The 24431-nt window shown below is 45.1% G+C and overlaps 1 protein-coding gene across 3 annotated transcripts in view; it reads right to left on the bottom strand.

The window, feature by feature from the left end:
• PRKACB (protein kinase cAMP-activated catalytic subunit beta) overlaps positions 1–24431 on the bottom strand; it is a 229443-nt gene that overhangs the window by 110233 nt on the left and 94779 nt on the right. The window contains exon 1 of one of the 3 annotated variants that reach the window (XM_086954287.1): positions 19361–19382. The exons of the other annotated variants lie outside the window; for them this stretch is intronic. Coding sequence (XP_086810413.1) covers positions 19361–19367 — 7 coding nt within the window. The 5' untranslated portion in view covers positions 19368–19382. Of the gene's footprint in view, positions 1–19360; positions 19383–24431 lie in introns of those variants that run through there. 3 annotated transcript variants of the gene reach the window in all.

The following is a 24431-nucleotide window of genomic DNA, read 5'->3' as shown; positions in this document are numbered from 1 at the left end:
GCAAGAAGTGATAGAACTCCTTCTGAAAGGAGCGGTGGCGTAAGTGCCAGAGAGTGGACAAGGATGCTATTCACTGTACCTCCTTGTTCTTAAAAAGGATAAAGGTCTGCATCTGATCCTAGACTTCAGGGCCCTGAACCTTTATCTAGTCAGTCACCATCAATGGGCCATATACCTCTCTAACTACCTTGTTAGGATAGTCTCCTCTAAATATCACGACCCATATTGTTAAAGGACATACACGATATAGATAACTTGGTGGAAACCTCTGATGTCGCCTTCCTAGAATTTCCTTGCTAGGCTATTGTAGGCACATCCTGCTATTACAATACTTAAGTATTGGATGCCTCCGATGTCCCTTTTTATCAGTGTCTTTACAGCATTATACATAAAACAATTATCCCTGTGCTAAACAGTTAATACAGAAATCTTTGATCCAATCAATGCCAACATACGAAAAATAATGAGCAAATAAGATTCTGCTACTCCCCCGTGCCCCCCCCCCTTTTGGGCCTCCAATAAATCCCTTTTCATAATTTTTCTAGTTAGCATTAGCTCTCCTTTTCAAGATTGCCACCACCAATAGATACAGCTAAAGTGTTTTTCAAAAGCAGCCCATCCCTGCAGCACCATGGCAGGCGTCCGGACAATGGTTTTTGTGCCAGTGTATCTCATCTAGCCCGCTGGCAGTGAGATGTGCTGACACGGTATCGCTTTCAGTAGCCTTCTTTTGTTGAGCTCGACCCAGTTGGATGGGCAGCTTTTTCTAATCTTTAGGTACATACCGCTCGTTTCTAACAAATCCGCTGTTACCACTGCTATGTATCCCTTATACAGACATTTATGTTCAAGTGACAGTGGGTTGTCCAAAATATAATTCTCCAGCAGCACTTTTTCAAATAACTAGGTTACAATTAAAACTTCACTGAAGTATTCATTTATTATCCTTGATGAGAAATTCAGCTTGCCCTATTGTTTTCCACACAGATTGTTTTGATAATTTTTATTTTGTGCAAACACGCTTCTTTCCTTGTTAGGCAAATCACAGCCCCTTTTAAGTAGCATTATAAAATGCTGCATCACACAGCAGGTCACCCTCATATTACTCTAATTTTAGCACAATTGGTGCTTAATTTTCTCTTCCTTTTCAGCAAGCAGGACCTTCTGGTCTTCCTTAAGTGCCTGTGCCGATATACCAGTTTCGTTAATCTGCTTATGTATATACCATATACTTCATAATTCTCCATTCATTTCTTTCTCCTTAGAACATGTCCCAGGGAATTTTACCCCTCCTTTCAATACCGGAGGTAACCCTCCAAAAATATAGTGTTGAATTCAGCTCTATGATCCCTGTTTTAGTGAATGGAGAAACATATGCAGTTTGGCACACAGATTGTTTAAAACATTACATTTTGTGCCCATACTTGTTAAACGGTAAAAAAAATGCATTTTGTTAAATTAGCCTCTACTCGAAGCATATTTGCCTATCAGCTGCATTTTGTGTTTCTGCGGGGACTTTCGTAAAGTTAGAAGTTGCGCGCTCACTGAAAGATAATGCTTGCATGTCAGAGTTAGCAGCCCAGCCCTGCCCTGCAGAAGGGCCTACGTGCACAGATAATGGACACAGATGGGGACAATGGCGGCTGTTTTTTTTTTGTATATGCCTGTTGAGCACAACGCCTGTAACCTCCCTTGCCTACGGAGGTTACGGGCGTTGATGACGTGGGTAAGGGTTTATCAGGATTCCACAGTTCAGCATGAAAGCATTGTGTAAAGGGTTGTGTGAGGTGTTGTGTAAGGGGTTGTGTAAGGGGTTGTGTAAGTGTTTTGTAAAAATGCTAAAGATGCTTATGTAAAGTGTGATGTAACCATGACAAAGGGGTTTTGGTGAATTCCTATGGTACCCAAAATGTATATTAGGCAGGTTTGGACCTGTTCTAGTTCGTTCCCTCTCAGGCACTTGTAGCGTCTGTATGACGGAGTCAAGAGATATAATAAACTTGTGTTTTGTTCCACTCCAGTGTCGATCTTCATTTGTGAACCCGTAGACAAGGGGTGTACCTGCACCAGCGAGACAGATACAATAGCTCACTCCAACAGACTGGAGTATTTTCTTGAACACACTATGTACATTTTTTTGCAGTGTTGTTTTTACATGAACTAGATTCTTACATCATATTTTAATTATGTTCCTTCATTGATTAAATAACTACATCACTGCCACAGCATTGAGCATACCTAATCACTGCCATATCTTACTTATTCACTTTTTACTTTATTCTGGCACTGATTGAAACAAAGATTTCTGTCTCAACAGTTTAGCACAGGGACTATTGCTGTGTTTATGTACATTGTTGACCCCAGGTTACTGAACACCCGCGGGTATTCTCCTATGAAAACTATATAGTTCAGCATTATGGCCAAAGAAATTTCCTATATTACACTTAATATAAAGCTAGTGAAGTAGTAGTCAAACCCCACAGGTGAGAGTCAGCACACAGAGCAGCACAGACGTTAACATTGTGAAACAAGCATTTACAATGGAATAGGTCTCGCATTAGAAAAGTTTGAGGTATTGGTCTTGTAAATGACACATTTTTTGTTTGTGTTGATTTTGAAAATAGCGAAATTAATAGCGGTGTCATTTACAATGCCAACAGTTTTAACTTTCGCGAAACGTGACACCTATAGCATTTCTAATGCAATAGGTGTTGTATTTACAGGACTTAGATGTATTATTATTACAAATAACAATGGCTTTTATTTTTTTAAATAATTAATTCTTAAATAAAAGTTATTGTAATTTATAATGACAATAGCTTAAACTTTTGTAAATAACTTTGGGAAGATTATGTTCAATGTATTTTATTGTGTTGAAAATCCAAGAACAGAAGTGAAATATTAACATCTTTTTGTGACATTTGTAATAAATCTTGAAACATTGAGAGAACATGTTAGAACCAGTTGGTGTTGAATGGTTGCGCTGAGTGATGCTGTGGCCTTCAGTGGTGCTGAGGGATGCTGTGGCCTTCAGTGGTGCTGAGGGATGCTGTGGCCTTCAGTGGTGCTGAGGGATGCTGTGGCCTTCAGTGGTGCTGAGGGATGCTGTGGCCTTCAGTGGTGCTGAGGGATGCTGTGGCCTTCAGTGGTGCTGAGGGATGCTGTGGCCTTCAGTGGTGCTGAGGGATGCTGTGGCCTTCAGTGGTGCTGAGGGATGCTGTGGCCTTCAGTGGTGCTGAGGGATGCTGTGGCCTTCAGTGGTGCCGAGGGATGCTGTGGCCTTCAGTGGTGCCGAGGGATGCCGTGGCCTTCAGTGGTGCCGAGGGATGCCGTGGCCTTCAGTGGTGCCGAGGGATGCCGTGGCCTTCAGTGGTGCAGAGGGATGCCGTGGCCTTCAGTGGTGCTGGGGGATGCTGAGGGAAACTGTGGCGCTGAGGGATGCTGTGGCGCCGAGGGATGCTGTGGCGCTGAGGGATGCTGTGGCCTTCAGTGGTGCTGGGGGATGCGGAGGGAAACTGTGGCGCTGAGGGATGCTGTGGCGCTGAGGGATGCTGTGGCGCTGAGGGGTGCTGTGGCGCTGAGGGGTGCTGTGGCGCTGAGGGGTGCTGTGGCGCTGAGGGGTGCTGTGGCGCTGAGGGGTGCTGTGGCGCTGAGGGGTGCTGTGGCGCTGAGGGGTGCTGTGGCGTTGAGGGGTGCTGTGGCGTTGAGGGGTGCTGTGGCGTTGAGGGGTGCTGTGGCATTGAGGGGTGCTGTGGTGTTGAGGGGTGCTGTGGCGTTGTGGGGTGCTGTGGCGTTGTGGGGTGCTGTGGCGTTGTGGGGTGCTGTGCCGTTGTGGGGTGCTGTGCCGTTGTGGGGTGCTGTGCCGTTGTGGGGTGCTGTGGCGTTGTGGGGTGCTGTGCCGTTGTGGGGTGCTGTGGTGTTGTGGGGTGCTGTGGCATTCTGTAGTATTGAGGGGTGCTGTGGCATTCTGTAGTATTGAGTGGTGCTGTGGCGTTGAGTGGTGCTGTGGCGCTGAGTGGTGCTGTGGCGCTGAGTGGTGCTGTGGCGCTGAGTGGTGCTGTGGCGCTGAGTGGTGCTGTGGCGCTGCGTGGTGCTGTGGCACTGCGTGGTGCTGTGGCACTGCGTGGTGCTGTGGCGGTGCTGTGGCGCTGAGTGGTGCTGTGGCGCTGAGTGGTGCTGTGGCGCTGAGTGGTGCTGTGGCATTGAGTGGTTGTGTTGGAGGGAGGAGTTGGAGGGTGGAGTTGAGGCGTCCGAGACGGTCTTCTGCCAGAACAGCATGAGCGGTGCTTCACTGGCTCCCGATTAGAGAAAGAGTCACCTTCAAAGCACTTTGTATCTGCCACAGGATTCTGCAGAGGAAAGCCCCTCTGTACCTAGCTGATCTTGTGACCCCGTACATTCCTTCACGGCAGCTGAGGTCAGGGGGGGAAGGCCTGGTATGTGTTCCTGCTACTAAAAAGGCCAGGATGGGCGGTTGGTCCTTCCGTCTACTGGCGGCTAAATGGAATGCCCTCCCTATGGAACTCCGGATGGAGTCCCAGGAGAGATGCTTTAGGAAAAAACTCCTCTTTCCACAAGGTTAGGTGGCTTTTGGCTGAGGTCTTGCTCTCCGGTCGACTTTACCGCAGCGCGGGGACACACTGGCATTAGTGTAACCATTGTGCTTTATAAATGGACATATTATTATTGTTGGAGGGTGGAGTTGGAGGGTGGAGTTGGAGGGTGGATTTGGATGTAGGATTTGGATTTGGAGGGTGGAGTTGGATTTTGAGGGTGGAGTTTGAGTCCGTAGTTGTAGTTTGCGGGTGGATTTGGAGGCTGGGGTTGTAGTTGGATGGTGTTTTTGGAGGGTGGATTTGTAGTTGGAGGAAGGAGTTGGAGTGTGGATTTGGAGTGTTGAGTTGGAGGGTGTAGTTGGATGGTGGAGTTAGAGGGTGTAGTCGGAGGATGTATATGGAGGATGTAGTAGTGCTTGGAGGGTGGAGTTGGAGGGTAGAGTGGTGGGCGGGTAGAGTGGTGGGCGGGTAGAGTGGTGGGCGGGTAGAGTGGTGGTGCTAGAGTGTGGGCGCTAGAGTGTGGGCGCTAGAGTGGTGGATAGGGTGGTGGTGGATAGGGTGGTAGCACAGAGTGGTGGCGCATAGAGAGGTGGCGCATAGAGTGGTATTGTGTTGATGGAGAGAGTGGTAGAGTGGTGGCGGTAGAAGGCAGTACTGTGTGAGAGTGAGTGAGAGAGCGTGTGTGTGAGAGTGAGTGAGAGAGCGTGTGTGTGAGAGTGAGTGAGAGAGCGTGTGTGTGAGAGTGAGTGAGAGAGCGTGTGTGTGAGAGTGAGTGAGAGAGCGTGTGTGTGAGTGTGAGTGAGAGCGTGTGAGTACGAGCGAGTGTGTGTGTGCGTGTGTGTGAGTACGAGCGAGTGAGTGAGTGAGAGAGCGTGTGTATGAGTACAAGCGAGTGAGCGTGTGTGTGTGTGAGTACGAGTGAGTGAGAGAGCGTGTGTGTGAGTACGAGCGAGAGAGCGTGTGTGTGAGTACGAGCGAGAGAGCGTGTGGGTGAGTACGAGCGAGAGAGCATGTGTGTGAGTACGAGCGAGAGAGCGTGTGTGTGTGAGTACGAGCGAGAGAGCGTGTGTGTGTGAGTACGAGCGAGAGAGCGTGTGTGTGAGTACGAGCGAGAGAGCGTGTGTGTGTGTGTGTGTGTGTGAGAGTACGAGCGAGAGAGCGTGTGTGTGTGAGTACGAGCGAGAGAGCGTGTGTGTGTGTGTGTGAGTACGAGCGAGAGCGTGTGTGTGTGTGTGTGTGAGTACGAGCGAGAGAGCGTGTGTGTGTGTGTGTGTGTGTGTGTGTGAGTACGAGCGAGAGAGCGTGTGTGTGTGTGTGTGTGTGTGTGAGTACGAGTGAGAGAGCATGAGCGTGTGTGTGTGTGTGTGTGTGTGTGTGTGTGAGAGAGGGAGTGAATAACAAGAAGCCAGGCAGCCCGGAAGGCGTCTCAACATCCTGTCCGAGTACAAGCAGAACGGGGACACCAGCCTTCACTTTCGTAAATCCAAAGTAGTCTACTTCTTGATAAGAACTCAAGGGAGGCAGAAAGAGGTGAAATACCTTCCAGTTTGAAGCACCATCAAAGGGCTGTTAAAATCGGATGCGAAGTATACCCTTATTTGTGAATTGTAAACGCTCAGGCATTGTCAATAAAGCATTCTCAAATTGAATTGCATTGGAGAGAAAAATGGAAAGCGAGCGATAGAAATCATAGCCAGGTGGAAAGAGTCCCTGTCTAATCTGTAGTAGATTCTGCTCTCTTGCATAAAAGCGTAGGATGTCTTACGCCAGAGCCGCAGGTTTGAAACTGAGCAGCACCCTGTGATTCTGGGCAAATCACTTCATTTTTCCGTGTCTAAAAACACAAACAAGATCGAAAGAAACCGGAGGAAATTATACAAATGGAAGAGGAAGGAAAGAGACGAGGGAAAGATAACGACACAGAGAATGAAAGATGAGATGAAGGAAAAAAATAAAGGTGGTGAAGGGCGTAGCGACTAGCGAGGGAGAGAAAACATAGAAGGGGTGAAGAAAATGAGAGAAGAGAAAAGGAGGGTAGAAAGCAAGAAAACTGCAGCATGTCTTATTAACAAGACAGAGACAGCGGAAGATTAATGAGAGAGAGGGCTGTGAAGAGGGAGAGAGAGAGAAAGGGCGAGTGAGAGAAAAATCAGAGGTAAATTAAGCACACTCGATTAAGAGGCAGCAGGCCAAGGGAAGATAAGTGGGCATCAATGAGAGGCCATGGGCTTGGAGGGAGAGGATATGGGAGGGGGAAGGAGGGAGAGTAAACATAAGTGAGTGTGTGAGGGAGAGTAAATGAGAGGAGGGAAGAGGAGGGAAGAAGAGAGCGTGAGAGTGAGGGGGGAGAGACAGGAGGCGAGAGCATATGGGCATTGCTGTGGGGGGAGCAGCAGCCTTTGATGTCTGGTGGTGTGAGACAAATGTTGGTGTGCGAGGCTTCCTTTCAAGTTGAGTGGGGGGGCGGGGGCCGTGGAGCAGGGGAGCAAGCGAGTGGGAGGGAATGAGCATAGCGCGGGCCTGGCGCAGCTTCACGCTTCAGTAGACAACATGCATTGGGAGAAGTCCGCTTGTTCAAGAGGGTTGTTTCAACTACAATAGTTCAGAGCTGTAAATAGCTTGACCTAAAAAGCATGGTCAGGGCAGCATCACTAGCTCCATAAATGAACCCTGTAAAAATCCTTATAAAGAACAAGCATTTACAATGCAATAGGTATTGCAATCGCGAGACTTCGAGCCATTGACACTGTAATTGGCAATACCTTTTTATAAATAATTAAAAGTCATTGTCATTTACTATACAGACAGCTCAAACCTTCACAAAAGCAACACCTATTGCACTGCAGAGCGCGGTGTCTGTGAAGCGGGCGCCGCACTCATTGTTAAAGTTAAAAAAAGAAGATACCAACGCAGTGTCCCTCAAGCGGGCGCCGGGCTCAGTATTAAATTAAAAATTAATAAATTAATAGAGCACTGTGTCCCTGACAACGGCACTGTTCAACATCAAAGCTTTAAAAAAAAACAGTTAAACTGAGGCGCGTCGCCCGTCCGCACTAGTTCCGCGCCAGCACCCCTATCGATTCTACCTCAGATACACCCCCCATCTTCTATGCCTATTCACGTTCAGATTTAATGGCTATGAATTCAGCTGAGTCAGATATTAACGGTCTGTGTTTATCGCTTTGCTCCAGACCTACCCTCTTCGCTATGACCTGTACTAACTGCAAGGTGAACCTTCCTCGTATCATATATCAGTCAGTTAGACCTAGGAGGGATATTAGAGTTGGGGGGCCAAATATGGTTGTTCTTAAGGGCGTTCTGTTGAATGCCAGATCATTGGTAAAACATAGCGTTGAATTCGCCAGGCTAATGGAGGAAAGAGAATTAAAACTGGGGTTCATCACAAAAACCTGGACTGAGGAAACCTCAGATCCAGATCTGGTGAAAGCAACTCCATCTGGTTTCACCTGCCATACTTTAAATAGACCTAATAAAAAGGGGGGGGGGACTGGCAGTCATGTATCCTAGTACTATGAAGGCAACTTTTTGCTCTATGTCTAACTCAGATTGTGAATCTCTGTTTTTTAATCTGAGCCTAGCCCACCATCATGCGCTTAAAGGTATTCTGTTGTACAGCCCTCCTGGAAACAAAAGTTATTTTCCTAATACAATAGGTAATCTGTTAGAAGAAGCAATTATTGCCATCCTGGGGGATTCTAATTTTTATCTGGAAGCTACAAAATATTCAGATACAGTGATCCTTACAGATTTGATGCAAGGCGTTGGCCTGGTACAGTGTGTAACCATCCCCACCCATAAAGCGGGACATACCTTTGATGGAATATTCACTAATCATTCGGGTCTCAGCTTCACTGGGGCATTGCCGCTGGTCTGGACAGATCATGCGGCTGTCCAGTTTGAACTGAAATTAGAGGATCATCTTAATGGGGGAGGCTCCCCCAAGAAACAGATTCAATTCCAGGCTTGGAATAAAGTAAATGAGGAGGAATTTCAGGAACTCCTTATATCCTCGGTAGTATCCATTCCCACTAAACCAGAGGAAGCTACCATGATCTATACTGAATGGTTGAAAAATGTCTGTAGAAAATTAGCTCCAAGAACTACTGTCCCGAAAAGATCACTTCCCTCGGCCCCATGGTTCATGGAAGAAATGTGAAACCATAAACAGATATGCAAGCGTCTTGAACGCTGTTGGCAGAGAGATTACAGAGAGGCTGATAAGGAGACATATAAAAAGAGTCTCCAAAGCTACAAACAGCATCTGTTCACTGTCAAACAGCAGTACTTTGTTACTAAAATTGATCTGGCCAAGTGCTCATCAAAGGAACTTTTTAGGACCATTTCAAGTCTGGTATGACCATCACCTGTAAAAGTTCATTTCAGTCAGGAACTGTGTGATGGGTTGGCTAACTTTTTTCTGAACAAAGTTGAGACTATTTTCTCAGTGTTTAAGGAACCCCAGCCAAGCGGCCACCAACCTCACGAAGTGGATCAGCGACTGCGCAGACGACCTCGCCCCCCTGAGGAACCCGCCTAGCAGACCCGGCAGCAAGAAAGCCCCATGGTTCACCGATGAACTCAAGAGCTCCAAGAAGAACTGCCGAGCCCTCGAGAGAACCTGGCGCAGAGACCCAACACCGGACAACATGACTACCCTCAAGCTCGCCACCCGAAAACACCACCAACTGATCCACGCCACCAAGAAAACGGCATTCAAGGAACGACTGGACAACAACGCACACAACAGCAAGGAACTCTTCAACATCGTTAAAGAGCTCTCCAACCCCAACGCCGGAAACAACAACATCACCCCTTGGCAAGACCTCTGCAACTCCCTCGCCTCCTTCTTCCACAATAAGATCGCGGACATACACAACAGCTTCAGCACTCAACCGACGCACGCCACGACCGAACCACCGCCCCCCACCACCACCCTCCGCGCCTGGACCCCGATCAGCACCGAAGACACTGTCCGCACGATGAACTCCATCCACTCCGGATCTCCGACCGACCCCTGCCCTCACCACGTCATCAACAAGGCCGACGCTGTCATCGGACCCCACCTGCGGGACATCATCAACACCTCCTTCAACACCGCTACCTTCCCGGAGAGCTGGAAGCACGCCAAACTCAGCGCTCTACTAAAGAAGCCATCAGCCGACTCCACCGACCTCAAGAACTACCGCCCCATCTCGCTGCTCTCGTTCCCTGCAAAAGTCATCGAGAAAACCGTCAACAAGCAGCTGGCCGCCTTCCTCGAGACAAACGTATCCCTCGACCTCTCGCAGTCTGGCTTCCGGGCCAACCACAGCACCGAGACCGCCCTGATCGCAGCCACCGATGACATCCGAGCCCTGCTCGACAACGGAGAGACAGCAGCCCTCATCCTCCTAGACCTCTCCGCGGCCTTCGACACTGTCTGCCACCGTACACTAGTGCATCGCCTCAGCAACGTCGGAATCCAGGAGAAGGCACTGGAGTGGACCATCTCCTTCCTCGCCGGAAGGACACAGAGTCCGCTTCCCCCCGTTCAGATCAGAAGCCACCGAAGTCATCTGCGGCGTTCCTCAAGGCTCCTCGCTTAGTCCAACCCTCTTCAACGTCTACATGAGCCCCCTCGCAGACATCGCACGCCAGCACAACCTCAACATCATCTCCTTCGCCGACGACACCCAGCTGATCCTCTCCCTCACCAACGACCCAGCCACCGCCAGAGCCAACCTTCACGAAGGGATGAAAGAGGTAGCCGAATGGATAAAGAACAGCCGCCTGAAACTGAACTCTGACAAGACGGAAGTCCTCATGCTGGGATCCTCACCCTCCGCCTGGGACGACTCCTGGTGGCCCCCCGCCCTAGGCAGCGCACCAAAACCAACAGACCACGCACGCAACCTGGGGTTCATCCTTGACTCCTCCCTCTCCATGACCAGACAAGCCAACGCCGTCTCCTCGTTGTGCTTCAACATCCTGCGCATGCTACGTAAGATCTTCCGGTGAAGAATCACCTTCCGTCTCCTCACCCACGCACACAAAGCCCTACACAACCAAGGCCCAGGATACCTCAACAGCCGCCTCAACTTCTACGCTCCCAAATGCCAGCTTTGATCGACAGGCCACGCCCTCGCCGCCGTCCACCGCATCCGAAGAGCCACCACAGGGGGACGGTCCTCATCCTATCTCGCCGCCAAGACTTGGAACTCCCTCCCGACCCACCTCTGCCTGACCCAGGACCACCTCGCCTTCAGGAAGCAACTCAAGACCTGGCTGTTCGAGCAGTAGCGGACCCCCCCCCTAGCGCCTTGAGACCCTCTGGGTGAGTAGTGCGCTATATAAATGCTCTGATTGATTGATCCTGGAAGGGCTGGTGGTCTCAGTGGTACGGAGGTTTTGAATTCATACTCTTCTCCATACCCCTCACTGGATGAGTTTACCCCCTTATCGGTGGAAACCACTTATAAATTACTGTTGGCCGCTCGATCAGGCTCCCGGACGTTCCCTGCCCAGTGGCAGTGGCTCAGCTTGGCCTATTTCACGTGTTCTCACATCTATTTTCAACATGATTTTGGGAACTGGTCAATTTCCTAAACCTTGGAAGGTGGCCTCGGTTTTACCTCTCTTGAAAAAATCCAATCTGGATCCTAAAAACCCAAACAGTTTTCGTCCTATATCGCGTCTTCCTCTGCCAGCAAAGCTGATAGATAAGGCCATTAACATACAGCTTAGTGCTTTCCTTCGTGAGACCAATGTATTGGATCCCACACAATACGGTTTCAGAGAGGGACATAGCACGGAGTCGGCCCTCATTAAAACAACTGAGGAGATTAGGAAGACTGTGGACAGGGGTGGCAAAGCGGCCCTTGTACTGCTGGATCTGTCCGCGGCCTTTGACACGGTCCATCATGATATTTTGATGGACCGGCTAAAGGCTTGTGGGGTCCAGGACAAAGCGTGGAAACTCATTCAATCGTTCCTCTCAGACCGAGTTCAGATGGTGGCTCTAGGTGATTACCAATCCAAACCATTTGTGCTGCCTTACGAGGTCCCACAGGGGTCCTCGCTTAGTCTGACGTTATTTAACGTATACGTCTCTTCTTTGGCTCCACTCATTAGTGGTTTTGGATTTGATCTTACAACTTATGCTGATGACACCCAAATTGTGGTGTCTCTCATACCCGGGCAGGAACTTGGGATTGAGAGGCGTTTTCAGGACTGCATGTAAGCAGTAGGCAAATGGTTCGGGACAACTGTTTAAAGTTGAACTCTGATAAGACAGAGGTGAATCTATTTGGTAATGACCATCATTTTTGGACGCCCAACTGGTCGCCACCATCGATGGGCTCCCTTCCTACACCCAAGAAGAAGCCAAGAATTTGGGTGTAATTATGGACGATAAACTCAACTTTGGAGACCAAATTACCGCAGTCTCATCAAAAACAGCATTTGTTATTAAAACAATAAAAAAATTCTGCCCTATTTGCCGTCAGGTAGTCAACAGACCGTAGTTACGGCTCTGGTTTTATCAAAGCTTGACTACTGCAACGGCCTTTATTTAAACATCCAGGAACGTTTTATGAACAAGCTCCAGATGCTGCAAGATGCTGCAAGATGCTGCAGCTAGGCTTCTCACTGGTACACCAAGGTTCGCCTCAATTTCCGGAGGTATAAAAAAACTTCATTGGCTTACCGTGAGAAACAAGAGTTTGTTTCAAGGCACTGTGTATGGTCCATAAGGCTCTTCATGGTACCGGACCGGAATTCCTAATAAAACAATTGACATGGTATGCACCTTTAAGGAATATCGCTCTTCTGGAGCCAAGTTGTCTACAGTGCCAGTCATCAAAAAAGCCACTTAGGGAGGTAAAAGCTTCATTCTAGGGGAAAGGAAGGCTTGGAATAATCTTCCCGTTTATCTCAGACAGTCTACTGATCTAACATCTTTCAGGAAGAGTATGAAAACATGGCTGTTTGACAAATAGTTTGGTGCAGACTCATACTTCCTCGCTTTCCTTATACCTTCTGTTGGGATCTTTGTATTGGAAAGGTAACAAGCGCAAGGACACCTCCAGGTAATTGCGCGCTATTTAAGTTATCATAACATAACATAAGACCCTAACAACAATTCTGCTTGATCTGGTTTTTCGGTTTTCAACGCAGTGCATAATCATTCAAATAAGTAGAAATTCAAATATATATTTAAGTTTATTCTTTTCATTTACTTTTTGTCAAACAATTCCATATTTTGAAAAGCAACATTGTCCAAATACAAGAAGTTTGGCCATTTACAGAACACAGCTTATAACAAAGATAAACATTATAGCGGGGCATGTATTAGGCCAGGTGTGGGTAGCATCATGCTACCGATAACAACTATATGAAAGAATGATTAGCATTATGGATATGTTAGGCTCTGTATTGCTACAGACATCCAAAATATACAAAAAAAAGTCTTGCATTAAGCCAATTAGACACCAACATACCAACAATCTGCACAATTTGCCAACTGTGAGGGAAAGCATCAGGACGGGGCAGGCACCATTGTGCTAATTACACATGGTACATCAACAAATGTCTATACTATGCCAGGATTGGGCCCAATCATGCAAGGGGAAGTACCCATGTGCCCCTAGAGAAACGCATGTATCTGCTGTGTGTGAGTGAATCTTCGAGATCCCCCTATCCCTGGCACGAAGTAAGATGCAGTGGAGACTTTCAACTGGTTTTATGCTGTCTTAATTATCATCTCACTATTTGTTCAACACCTTGCGCTACACCCTACTATGTTGTCCAATTTCACACTAGATCTTGTAAAAATACTGCATATTGACATTTAAAAAGGAGCTGGATGAGTCTCTGTAAGACAAGCATCACAGTTGTCAACACAAAATGCATTTTACAATTACCTGTATGCATCACGAAAGTTATCAGACATAAAATAAGGTTATCTACACATTTAGGACAAAAACTGAGATGTATTCAAGAAAAGATAATACAAGGTTGAAGGCATATTGAAAATTTCGGGATGCTTTAGTATAAAGATAACCGGAGAGGAGAGGTTTCTCATATAAAATTAAATAAAAATCTGGAGTTGATGGGATTCACACATACGATTCAATCTCACAATGTATGGAAAAGTAATCAAGGAATGAGCCAGATTGACGATTTTTCACGGTATAAATGGGTCTATTCAGTCACTGTTGGTAATCGGGGTTCTGGTTGGCAGAGGTATGCACCTTGTCCAAGCAGGAACTACAGCCGCAGTCAGGGTAAGTCACAACACACCCTAAATTAAACTGTGCTCACCCTCTGGTAGCTTGGCACAGAGCAGTCAGGCTCAACTTGAGAGGCAATGTTTGAAGATTTTTTTGCAACACTAACACAGTGAAAACACCACAAAAAGACTCCAAGCCTGCTGAACCAAAGTACCGTGATCCAGGGTGCGTTGTCAACGAGGATGTGCGGTGCAGCCAAAGTGATGCATCGGTTTTGAGCCATGCAGTGGACGAAATGTGCAGATTTTCTCCAAGCAACTGCGGCAATGCGTTTGTTCCGAGTGCTGGTTCTGTATGTTCTGTGAGGCTGCTGCTCCCGCAGCAGGAGAAGCATCAATACCGAATGCAATGCGCTGGTTTCAAGGGCGATGCACTTGGCCTGCTCCAAGCAACGACAAGTACGCGCTGGTTTGGAGTGTGATGTGCCTGCTCCACTGCATTCAACGACGAGGATGTGCTGGTTCCAACTCATGTAAATGAGAAGTTGCGCCGGTTCTGAGGAGGATGTGTGGGTTCTGAGAGAAGTACTTTAGGCTTCACTTCCAAGGGTCCAGGACTGGGGTGGCACCACTTGGAAGGGCAGACTCATAGCTTGCAGGGTCCAGATACAGATGGTTCAAGTATTTGATCTCCCTGAGACTTGGGAACGGCAGGCAAACCAGAAAACCTTGGGAGTCACTCTAGGTTAAAGTGGTACAGGCCCAGTCCTTCTCACCCAGGCATGAGAACAGCAGGCAGCAGGGCAGCTCAGAAAGGCAAGAGCACATTAAGGCAAAGCAGCAGTCAGGCATAGTAGAAGTCCTTTCCGCAGTACAGCAGCTCTTCTTCTGAGCAGAGTAGTCACACATCCAGAAGTGTACTCATTTGGTAGTGCCAGAGCTCCAGTACTTATACCCAGTGGTGCCTTTCAAGTGAGGGAGACTTCAAAGAAAGCTTTGAAGTGACTATCTATGCATACTTTTAACTGTTATATTTGTATTATTGATGTGCTGTACTACTTATGTGTAACCCCACTCTCTTGCTGGCATTCCCAGCCGTGTAAAGCGCTCTGATATCTGCAAAGATCCTGTTCGCGCTATATAAAACTTTCAAAATAAATAAAATAAGTGCACAGAGGTTCTCCCTTCCCGCTTGGCTCCAGACACATTACAGGGGATAATCAATCCTTTGTGAGGGGAAGGACGTTGGCTTTTCAGGTGTGTCAGCTCCTCTCTCCCATCCAGGATGGCCCATCAGCATGCAGATGACCATTCAGACACACCTACCGTTCCTTTGTGTGCAACTGTCTAAAGAGAACGCAGGAATCAAGCTGTCTCCCACCCCAGATGTGTACTCGAGAGAAAGGCAGAAGGCACCAAATGGCTAAAGTTAGTAAATGCCAACTTTCTAAAAATGGCATTTGCCAAACTGGAATTTAAAATCCAACTTCACCATAAGTTGTGGTTTTAAGTTGTGAGTTAGGTGACGCTAAACTGGAAAAGTCTCTATCTTCACAAATGAGAATTACACCTGTAAAATATATTAAGGTAATCCCAATGTTATCCGGTAGGAGAGATAGGACTTGCAATAGTGAAAATCAAATGTAAGAGTTTTTCACTACCAGGCCATATAAACCTTAAAAGTACATGTCCTACATTTTAAATACATTACACCCTGCCCTCTGTGCTGCCCAGGGCCTACTCGATGGGTGACTTGTATGTAATAAAAGGGATGGTTTAGGCCTAGCAAGAAGTTTCACTTGCCAGGTCGACATGGCAGTTTAAAGCTGCACACACAGGCTTTGCAGGCCTAAGATTTAGTTAAGGGGCTACTAATGTGTGTGGCACAATCTGTGTTTCAGGCCCCATTAGCATTTAATTTACAGGCCCTAAGTACATATAGTGCACTTCTGTGCTTGCCTTCGAGGCTCAGGAAGAGATAACCATGTTGGTAGACCTATGTAACCTTACCCGGATACTGTGGATAGACCATTACCAACTACCTATTATTGAAGCAGTCATAGAAAATCTCACTGTGGCTTCAACATTCTGTGGCACTGATTTCTAAACGTTGTTTAACCAATGAGTAGTCATTCAGAGTTATGATCAATGATCTCATGCGTTACTCCATCTGGAGCTTGCAGATGTAGTGCAATGATTTTTCGGCTGTCCATCACCTGTCTTCCAATTGCATTTCAGCATCTTTGTGAAGGTTTGCCAGGTAAACAATTCCTCTACATCAATATAATAATATATAGACAAAAAAAATATCACACCGTTTCAACAAAAAAAGGCAAACCAGTCATATCACATATTCTAAAAAAAGAGGGCAGAATCAGTGAAGAGAGTATCTGAAAGTTATGTTAAAAGAAACCTGCAAGACAGCAGGACATCACATCCAATTCACAAAAACACAATGACGCTCAGGTCCCTCAGGTTCACCTTGTTCCAATACTGTCATCGGTTTCTCCGGTCAGAGAAGCACTCAACTTTGCAAGAAGGAAGGTGCCATCCTAAAGACAAGGCTTAAACGGAATTTTCCCTTATTTTCTTCTCCAGGCAGTTGCAATACTTCAGTTAGTGTCCAAAGTTTCACCTGAAATTTTGGGAAATGTGATAACCAGATAGCAAAATTTAACACTACTGGTCTAACTTCCATCCGCAAACTATCCAAACAAATCGAACAAACACCATACAGAACATCTGTGAAATGCTATAATGGACTATGATGTTCCTATTCATGAGCACTAGAAAATACCGTTCGAGGAGATGGCCAATTCAAATGCAACTTTTGTGCAACAGAACTTAAACCTTGTACCTACCTTCAGAGGAAATGGGAGAGTCTCCCTAATTGTGAAACTGGTCTATACAATAATTCTGCTAAGACAACTTAAAGTAACTTGTATTGAATTAAAATGCCTCCAACAGTTGTTATCATGGACAACACTATTGATGCTTGGTTTACCAATTACAGTCAATTCAACAATGAAATCCTCCATCACTCATCTGTAAACTTTACTGGGTACGAGTAAAGAGAAAAAAAATGTTTTTTCTACATCAAATACATCAAAGCAAGTGAAAGGACCTTCATGCAAACTGTTTCACTGTCTGCAATGCTGATGATTCATGGTAGCCAGAAGCTAGTAGTCTCCTCATAGGCACATCATTAATTGCTTACTTAACAAATCTATAATTCTGTGGTGATAATAGTTCATGTAAACCAGTCTACGTCCTGGCATTCAAGCATAACTTCAACAAGTTAAAATCTCCCTCCCCATCCGGTCTAGTAAAAGGAGAAGAGAATGTCCTGCTTTACGTTAATTTGTCGGGTAAACTATTAATTTCAAAGCTCAGTTTCATTCAAATATTTGTTAACCAAGCAGGTCCCAAAAACAACGACCTATTTTGTGTTGTTTTCCATCATTCACCAAAAACTGCCTCGCCAAGTTTCCCATCAGATCTCCTCGTTTTAAGACAATGTACACTATCAAGCGTTGATCTGATTATTTGAGCTGACAATTGTAAATGTAAATGTATTTGAGCTTATATAGCGCACAGCTACCCGCAGTGGGTTTCCCGGCGCTTGCTTAGGGAACCCGTCCTGGTATTCCCCTGTGAGATAACCCCGGCAGGGTATCCACAAGGTGAAAGCCAGGCATCCCGCCGCGAGGGGCCGTTGTGGAGATTAAGCAAGCTATTGCCCAGAGTCGCAGAGTGTGAACCCGTGAGTCGAGAAGGCCCCGGAGCGAGAATTATCGAGTCAGTGGAATTTTTAGCCCAAGACCCGCCGAGGCAGGGAATTGAACCCTGGTCCAGGGCCGATCTCAGCTTCCGGGTCTGCCGCCTCTAACCCCTGAGCCACACTTCTCCACCATCCAATGAAGTGCAGACAGACCACTGCCGAAGATTTTGACGTCATAGCTTCACACAACTAGTTAATGCGCCAATTAATGGGAGAGGCGCCAGTCTTGAACTATTGCTTGTCCTGATATCTGAACCCCAACCTTTTGGTTCCTATAGATCTATCTACTAAAACATTGAATCACATTTTGGATTTATAAGGAGCATAGATCAAGGACCTCAAAACGTGGCAACCTCAAGAAAAAGGAGGAGTAAAACACTATGATCCCCTCAATCCACTGTCCCTCGAAATGCCTGTCCCACATCTGGAAACATCAGCTGACTAGCCCATCTTGAAATAAATTAACCACAGTTCATGGTATAGTGACTCACTTCTCTAGTCGCAAACTAAGTGAGGTAAAAGTGGTGGTGGTGGCGGTGGTGGTGGTAGAATTATATAAGATATCTAGATACAGGAGCATCAGATGCCCTTGATCCAGGAATGACACTGAGGTGCTAACGTTCCATTCAATTAGGGGTGCTTAGCATTAAATAAGAAGAAACATGTCCAGGGTGGGTGGTGCCGCCACCTACGTGCATGCACCTCATCTGCATATATAGGTAAAGCAGAATCTTTATAAAGCAAAGCTTTCTCTCCTTTGCTGAGGACTGAAAGACGTGATACTCTTACTATTCACTCTTTATAAAAAACATCTGATTGAATATAATGCAAGAAAATAATACTGTAATTTTGCTTTGTTCATTAACGCAAATAATTTCTGATTTTATTATATATTATATATACACACACATATATATATATATATATATATATATATATACACACACACACTCATACAAACATACATACACACACACACACATACATTCACACACATACATACACAGGCAAACATCTCTGCCCTTTTAAAAGTCTTTTTAATTAAGGATGACAGCATTTTGAGCAAGGGTTCCTGATGCAACATCGATGTTAATGCCGAAACTGCCCTGAATCCAATCCACAGCAGAGTAACCATACTATCGAATTTGCTCCTAGACGATAATTATTTTGCCCATATACATTCTGAATATCCACCATACATTTCTGAATAGCTCATAGACCGAAAAAAGCGATTAGCCGCTATAAAAAGGCATATTTACACAATTCTCAAAAAACTGACTCTTTTCACTCCTACACTTAAAACCACCTGGCTCCCCTAATGGACCCGATACAAATGTGCACTATTAACATGCGGGGCACAACAAAGAACATTTACGCAGAAACATTTATATTATGACATTGATCTTTATGATAAAGGTTACACTGATGCAATTTAACAAGAATGCGCGTTTACAGCGTTCCTTTTAACTTCGAAAATAAGTGTGCATGAATACCACTTCCAAGGGAAGTCGTTTAAAATTCATGTTTAGCGAAACCACCAGATACTTGAAATGGGCAGATGCAGAACTGGCTTGAAATTCGCTTAACTAGGCCAAATGCTTGAGCCGATAACAACATACTGTAAACAGGAGAAACATGGCCACATTTACTACGCTTGTTAACGATAACAGGGAGAGCAATACGTGGTTTTCTTTTTTTCCTCCCTCTAACTTGTGGAGTGTTACTAGAAAATGAACAACAACTAAACGAATTTTAGGGTATGCGAAGGAATACAACATATTTCATTCTACTTACTGTTCATGTTGAAAGACTAAGATTCCGAACCATGTCGATTACAATTTGACCGAAAGGTGAAGGAGTTATTTTTATCCCGGAGGCAGGCACTGCACAGAACGCAGCACTAGCTGCTGTCCAAAACCATCTTCTCGAACAGAATAGCGACTTTAGTGCAGAATCCTCAAGATTAGTAGAATTTTTATTTTTTTGTTCTCAGAAAAAAATGTGAACTGGAAGGCACTGCTTACACGCTCCCACAGCTTCACAAAATGGCAGCAGAAGTGTTAAAACACCAGGATGTTTAAAATGTTCTCGATTAAGTCAAGCACTTGTTCCCATGGTAACATTAGATCAGAATTATCATTTAACTTGCAACCGAGCAGCTTCTGTTCACAAGCTTTAAAGCAGCAGTTACATAAATCGGAAGCTGCAGCATGCCCATGGCACGCCAGTGCATGCTGCAAATGAAACGAAGCATGATGTGTTCGAATCACGTTACAAAGAAAGGCAATAAAAACACAAGGTGGTAAATTAGGCATAGGGGTAGCCTCGAAGATGTTCTTCTCCCCCAATCCCTCTCCTGCATGCATCCCTGGCTGTCACCTCATTCGCCTCGTGTACATCACTGGTGAAGGCTGATAGGTGTATTATTACCTAGCAGCGGAAATTAACAACTCCTTGTGTAAAAATCATCTTTAGCGAATAAACCCAAAATACCAAGTTAAGCACAAAATAACTGTATAACAGATGCTAGCCCTGCCAAATTATTCGCGTGGCTTCCCGGGTCTGCAATTAAGGAATGCAAATAATCGCGTCTAATGCAAGGAAAATGGCTCTCAAATGACCTGCTGTCACGGTGCAAATTCTGTTTTTTTTCTCTTCAGTTGAAAAAACTAAGCAGGCTGGGATTTGTTGCTTTTTTCTCTTTCCAATTGAAAACACTAAGCATGCTGGGATTTGTAGTTTCAAATGTCTCGTTATAAGAAAGGACCGAAAGGTCACAAGACATGCTTACTGGTGTACGCTGGAAACATTTGTTTACCTGAAAGCCACCCTCATGATATAGGGGGCGATCCGACATCTGGGGCAGGATATTTGTTGTCCTATACAAAGTGGAAGTTTAATAAGCAGTCAGCAATAGCTGTCGAGTATTAAATACAGTTATGTTTCACACAATGCACATCTATTTTCCTTTCCCCTTACCCTCTCTAGTTCACCTCCGTCCTCACTGGCGTTTAGAATGCGGAGAATCCGAACGTTTTATGTCGAACATTAGAGTCACAATCTGTGTTGGCGACCACAGTTTGGATATGAAAAAAAAGGAGTGGTTATAAACTCGGGCCAGATGTTTCAATATTAGGAATATTGATTACCTAATTGCGATTTTATACAAAATCACAATTAGGAAATCGCTATTCCTAAACTCATTAGGATTCATTCAGTGATACCTATTGGATCGTAAATAGATCTATCTCATGAATATTAATGAGGCAGGTGTGACTTTGTGACCCATTAGGAATAGCAACCTTCACATAGATATTGGCCCACTGGGATCAGCAGGCTACCAAATCTTAGATTGCTTCAAAATGAAGCAATCTTTTTTTTTTTTGATAATGCAGCCCGTTTTCTTTCAAAGAAAAACAGGTTGCTTTCAAAAAGAAAAAAATGAAACGTTCAACTTTAATTTTTTACGAGTAGGCAGCGGTCCGTGGGACTACTGCCTAGTCTTTAAAAATATCTGTGTTCAATTATCAAAGGCGAAGGGGTGCCATTTGATATGGTTCCTCTTTACTGCTTATTATTACCCCCTTTCGTTGCCCCCTTACACCTGTTTATTGCATTACTTTCCTTTTCCCACTCAATGTTCGATATTACATTTATGTCCTCCCTTCCATCCTATTGTAAAGCTCTCGGATATCCTTCGGGATCAAGTTCACGCTATATCAAACTTCATAACCTCTTTCCATAACCTCTTTCCATTTGCAAATGGTTTACCACCTCCTTAAAGGAGTCAATAAAATATGAATGCTTTGAAACTAATTCGGTCAGAAAATATTCATACATCCCATTGAAATTTGTTTTTTAGAAGACACATTTTAAACACGTCCCCTCCAAATGCTGGATTGCAAATGCACATTATTATTTGGTAACAAGTTACCGAATCACAATTTGCATTCTGTACATTGGAAAAAGTCTTTTGGCGGTCGCAAGCAACCCAATTCTGCAAATTAAACCATTTGGGACCTCAAAAAAGCTTTGTACATCCAGCCCTTACTTTCTGCTTGTTTTGTGCTTCCTTCCACACCATTTTACTTCCCATTTTGGCAATGAGGAATTGGATCATCACTTGCGGCAGCCATCAACAAGGTCGGGCTGCAGCTGCACTCCACGGTGAGGATCATTAAGGCTGCTGTCGCTAGGATGATTTAGGTGTTTTTCATAGAGCTTGCCCTACCTATTGTGGGCGGGTCGCTCAGCGCCATCCACCATGAGCCTTCACTCTCCCTACCTGTGGGCGTGCCAACTCTGCCAACAGGGTGCTGCCAGTGATGGACTACCACAAGGTATGGCCTTTCCCCTCAGACAGAAACTTGGGAAAAGGAGTACTGCGATATCACCTTATAATTATGTTACGGCGTTCCAATCCTCACTCTGATATCACTGTCATGTTGAAACTCATGCAATTCATGCATTCCTGAGGCTGGGGAGGCCATAGAGAAAAATAATGTTCTAATTTATGAACCCTTTGCTGGTGCCACCAGTTACATAGTAGACAAAGGTGCAGTTTATATTTAAAAATTAATAAACTTTTAGCTAATGTCATGGTCAGTGATAATTAATATCTACCACATTCATTTACATTGAGATTATTCAGCAGATCTCTTCAATATAAACTCTCATCACAACATGGAATTAGATCCTCCACCAAACGTTTTGCAAATCAGGAGTGAACCATCTACACCGTTAATGATGGAAAGAAGAATTTCATATATATATGGTGGTAATTGAAGGAAATAGACTGCCAGTAGAAAGGAAAAAATGTATCCAGTTACACTCACTAGTCTCAGAAGGACAAGATATATTTAGATCACTACCTAAAATAGAAGCTTTTGAGGGGGAGGATAAGTACAATTCATTTTACGAGGCAATGTTCAGGTTAGGGACAAGATTAAAGCCCACTATCAGCACAACTTTGGAAAAATATCACTTTTACACCCCAAGACAGAAAGAAGGAGAAACATTTGACAAGTTACTTACCGCTTTGAGAAGCTTTTCTAATGCATTCAACTTTGGTAAACATGACATTTGAAATGATACGAGATCAACTCATGGTAAATACTAATAAACCTATTCATGAAAGATTATGGGTAATGGGAGGTCTTACGCCGGATGAACGTCAGCTAGGGGAAACAGGAAGCAACCAATGATCTAAAAAAACACAGCAGTTTCCAGCAAGTCTGTAGTCTTTGAGAAAGCGTCCATGACTGACAGAGTTAAGACCTTTCCTAGATTAAGAATTCCATCTAGAAAGTTGTATTTAATGACTGGTTGCATTTCATTTTTTTGTCTTATGGAAAGGAGATGTGTTGTATATTAAATAAAGTTATGGTCTACCCAATGTCCATCCATTTCTCTTTCACCGCTGCCCCTCTTTCACCTCTGTTCCCTCGCCTGAGTTTTGAATGCAGAAGAGCCGAACGTTCTATATTAACTATTACTGTCATAATCTATATCACCAGCTCAGTTTAGACGTGAAATAAAGAGCACCTTTTAGAACTTACTTTATGGTTTTACTTCAATAGCTTTGCTATAAACGTAAGGGCAGACTGGTATGCTCTGCTCTTAGCATCCAATAAAACTATATAGTCGAACCTTACTCTTGAATCTGCATTCCAGCCAATAATGTAACTGTACAGTTCTTCCACCACTATTTCACAAGTATACTGTTAGCGGACAGATCTATGGATCAAACAAAAAGGAAGGTGCACTTAGTAAAAGTTAGACTAAGTGACAAATAAATACTTCATAAATTCTTCTTTTTATTGAGTTCTTGTAAAAACCCCGGCACACAGCCAACGCGTTTTGTTGCCCAGTGTCACGGGAACTTCGTCAGGGCTTATGTAATGTATAGGTTCAGTAACCTGTCGAATAAGTTGTTTTGTGAGCATTTATGTATGCGACAAAGGAATGTCAAGGCCTGTTCACGTAATCCTTAATATAATGGATGAGAAAGGTCCACTGATGAATACCAAAAGGGTGAGTGCTTAGTTCAAGGGCACCCGACAATAAGATGACCTGTCCCACATATCTTGGACTGGTTATAAAGATTGTCCCAAGCAGGGATGTCACAAGTGCGGCTGTGGTAATCTCAAATAATGCGGCGAAGTTCACCAATTGCGGTCACCCAATATGAATTATATGTGGACGCTATGGAGGTAACCTGGTCAAGGTTTGTTAAAGGTTTCACCATCAGTATCAATCAGTACCTTAACTTCTAGAGTAGGAAGTAGAGCTGCATGGTAGCTTACACAGGTGTCAGAAAAGATATATGGATCACTGCAGCAGGTTGTATAACCAGTGCGACACAGAAATTTGGAAGTGGTGTCTGTTAGACCTGTCAGCCCTTTGGGTGGTCCCTCCTACTCATTTATTTTTTGTCCCCTTTTTGCCCCTCAATCCTTTTATTTTTGATGTCCACTGGACTTTTCAGGTGATGACCTAGCAGTTAGGTGCTCTTTTCCCTTATAGTCTTTTCCTGGGGCCTAGGTGCCTTTTCTGACTAACACAATAGAACACACAAAATGGTGGCAAATAACTGCCACAACTGATTACCTCAGGGACTGGCCATAGACTTATGTAGGGAATCTAGAACCTTCTGGCCTGTTATGGAGACTTGGAACTAAGGGTATAAATAGGCCAGGTCAGGGAGGCCATTTTAGAACGATCTTGGGGAACTAGCTGGAGTACAGGCTGGGACATCAGAGCGGTGGAACACTGAGAGGATTGACTTCACCCTCGGGGAAGTGCTCTCTCTCCTCTGTTATCGCCCCTGGCCTTAGATCTGACCCGGCTTAGGCCCCCTAAACCT

The sequence above is a fragment of the Lissotriton vulgaris genome, chromosome 1_1 (assembly GCF_964263255.1).
Source record: "Lissotriton vulgaris chromosome 1_1, aLisVul1.2, whole genome shotgun sequence".
Classification (NCBI taxonomy): domain Eukaryota; kingdom Metazoa; phylum Chordata; class Amphibia; order Caudata; family Salamandridae; genus Lissotriton; species Lissotriton vulgaris.
The sequence above is the reverse complement of the archived record's forward strand: the minus strand, read 5'-3'. Positions and strand labels throughout refer to the sequence as shown.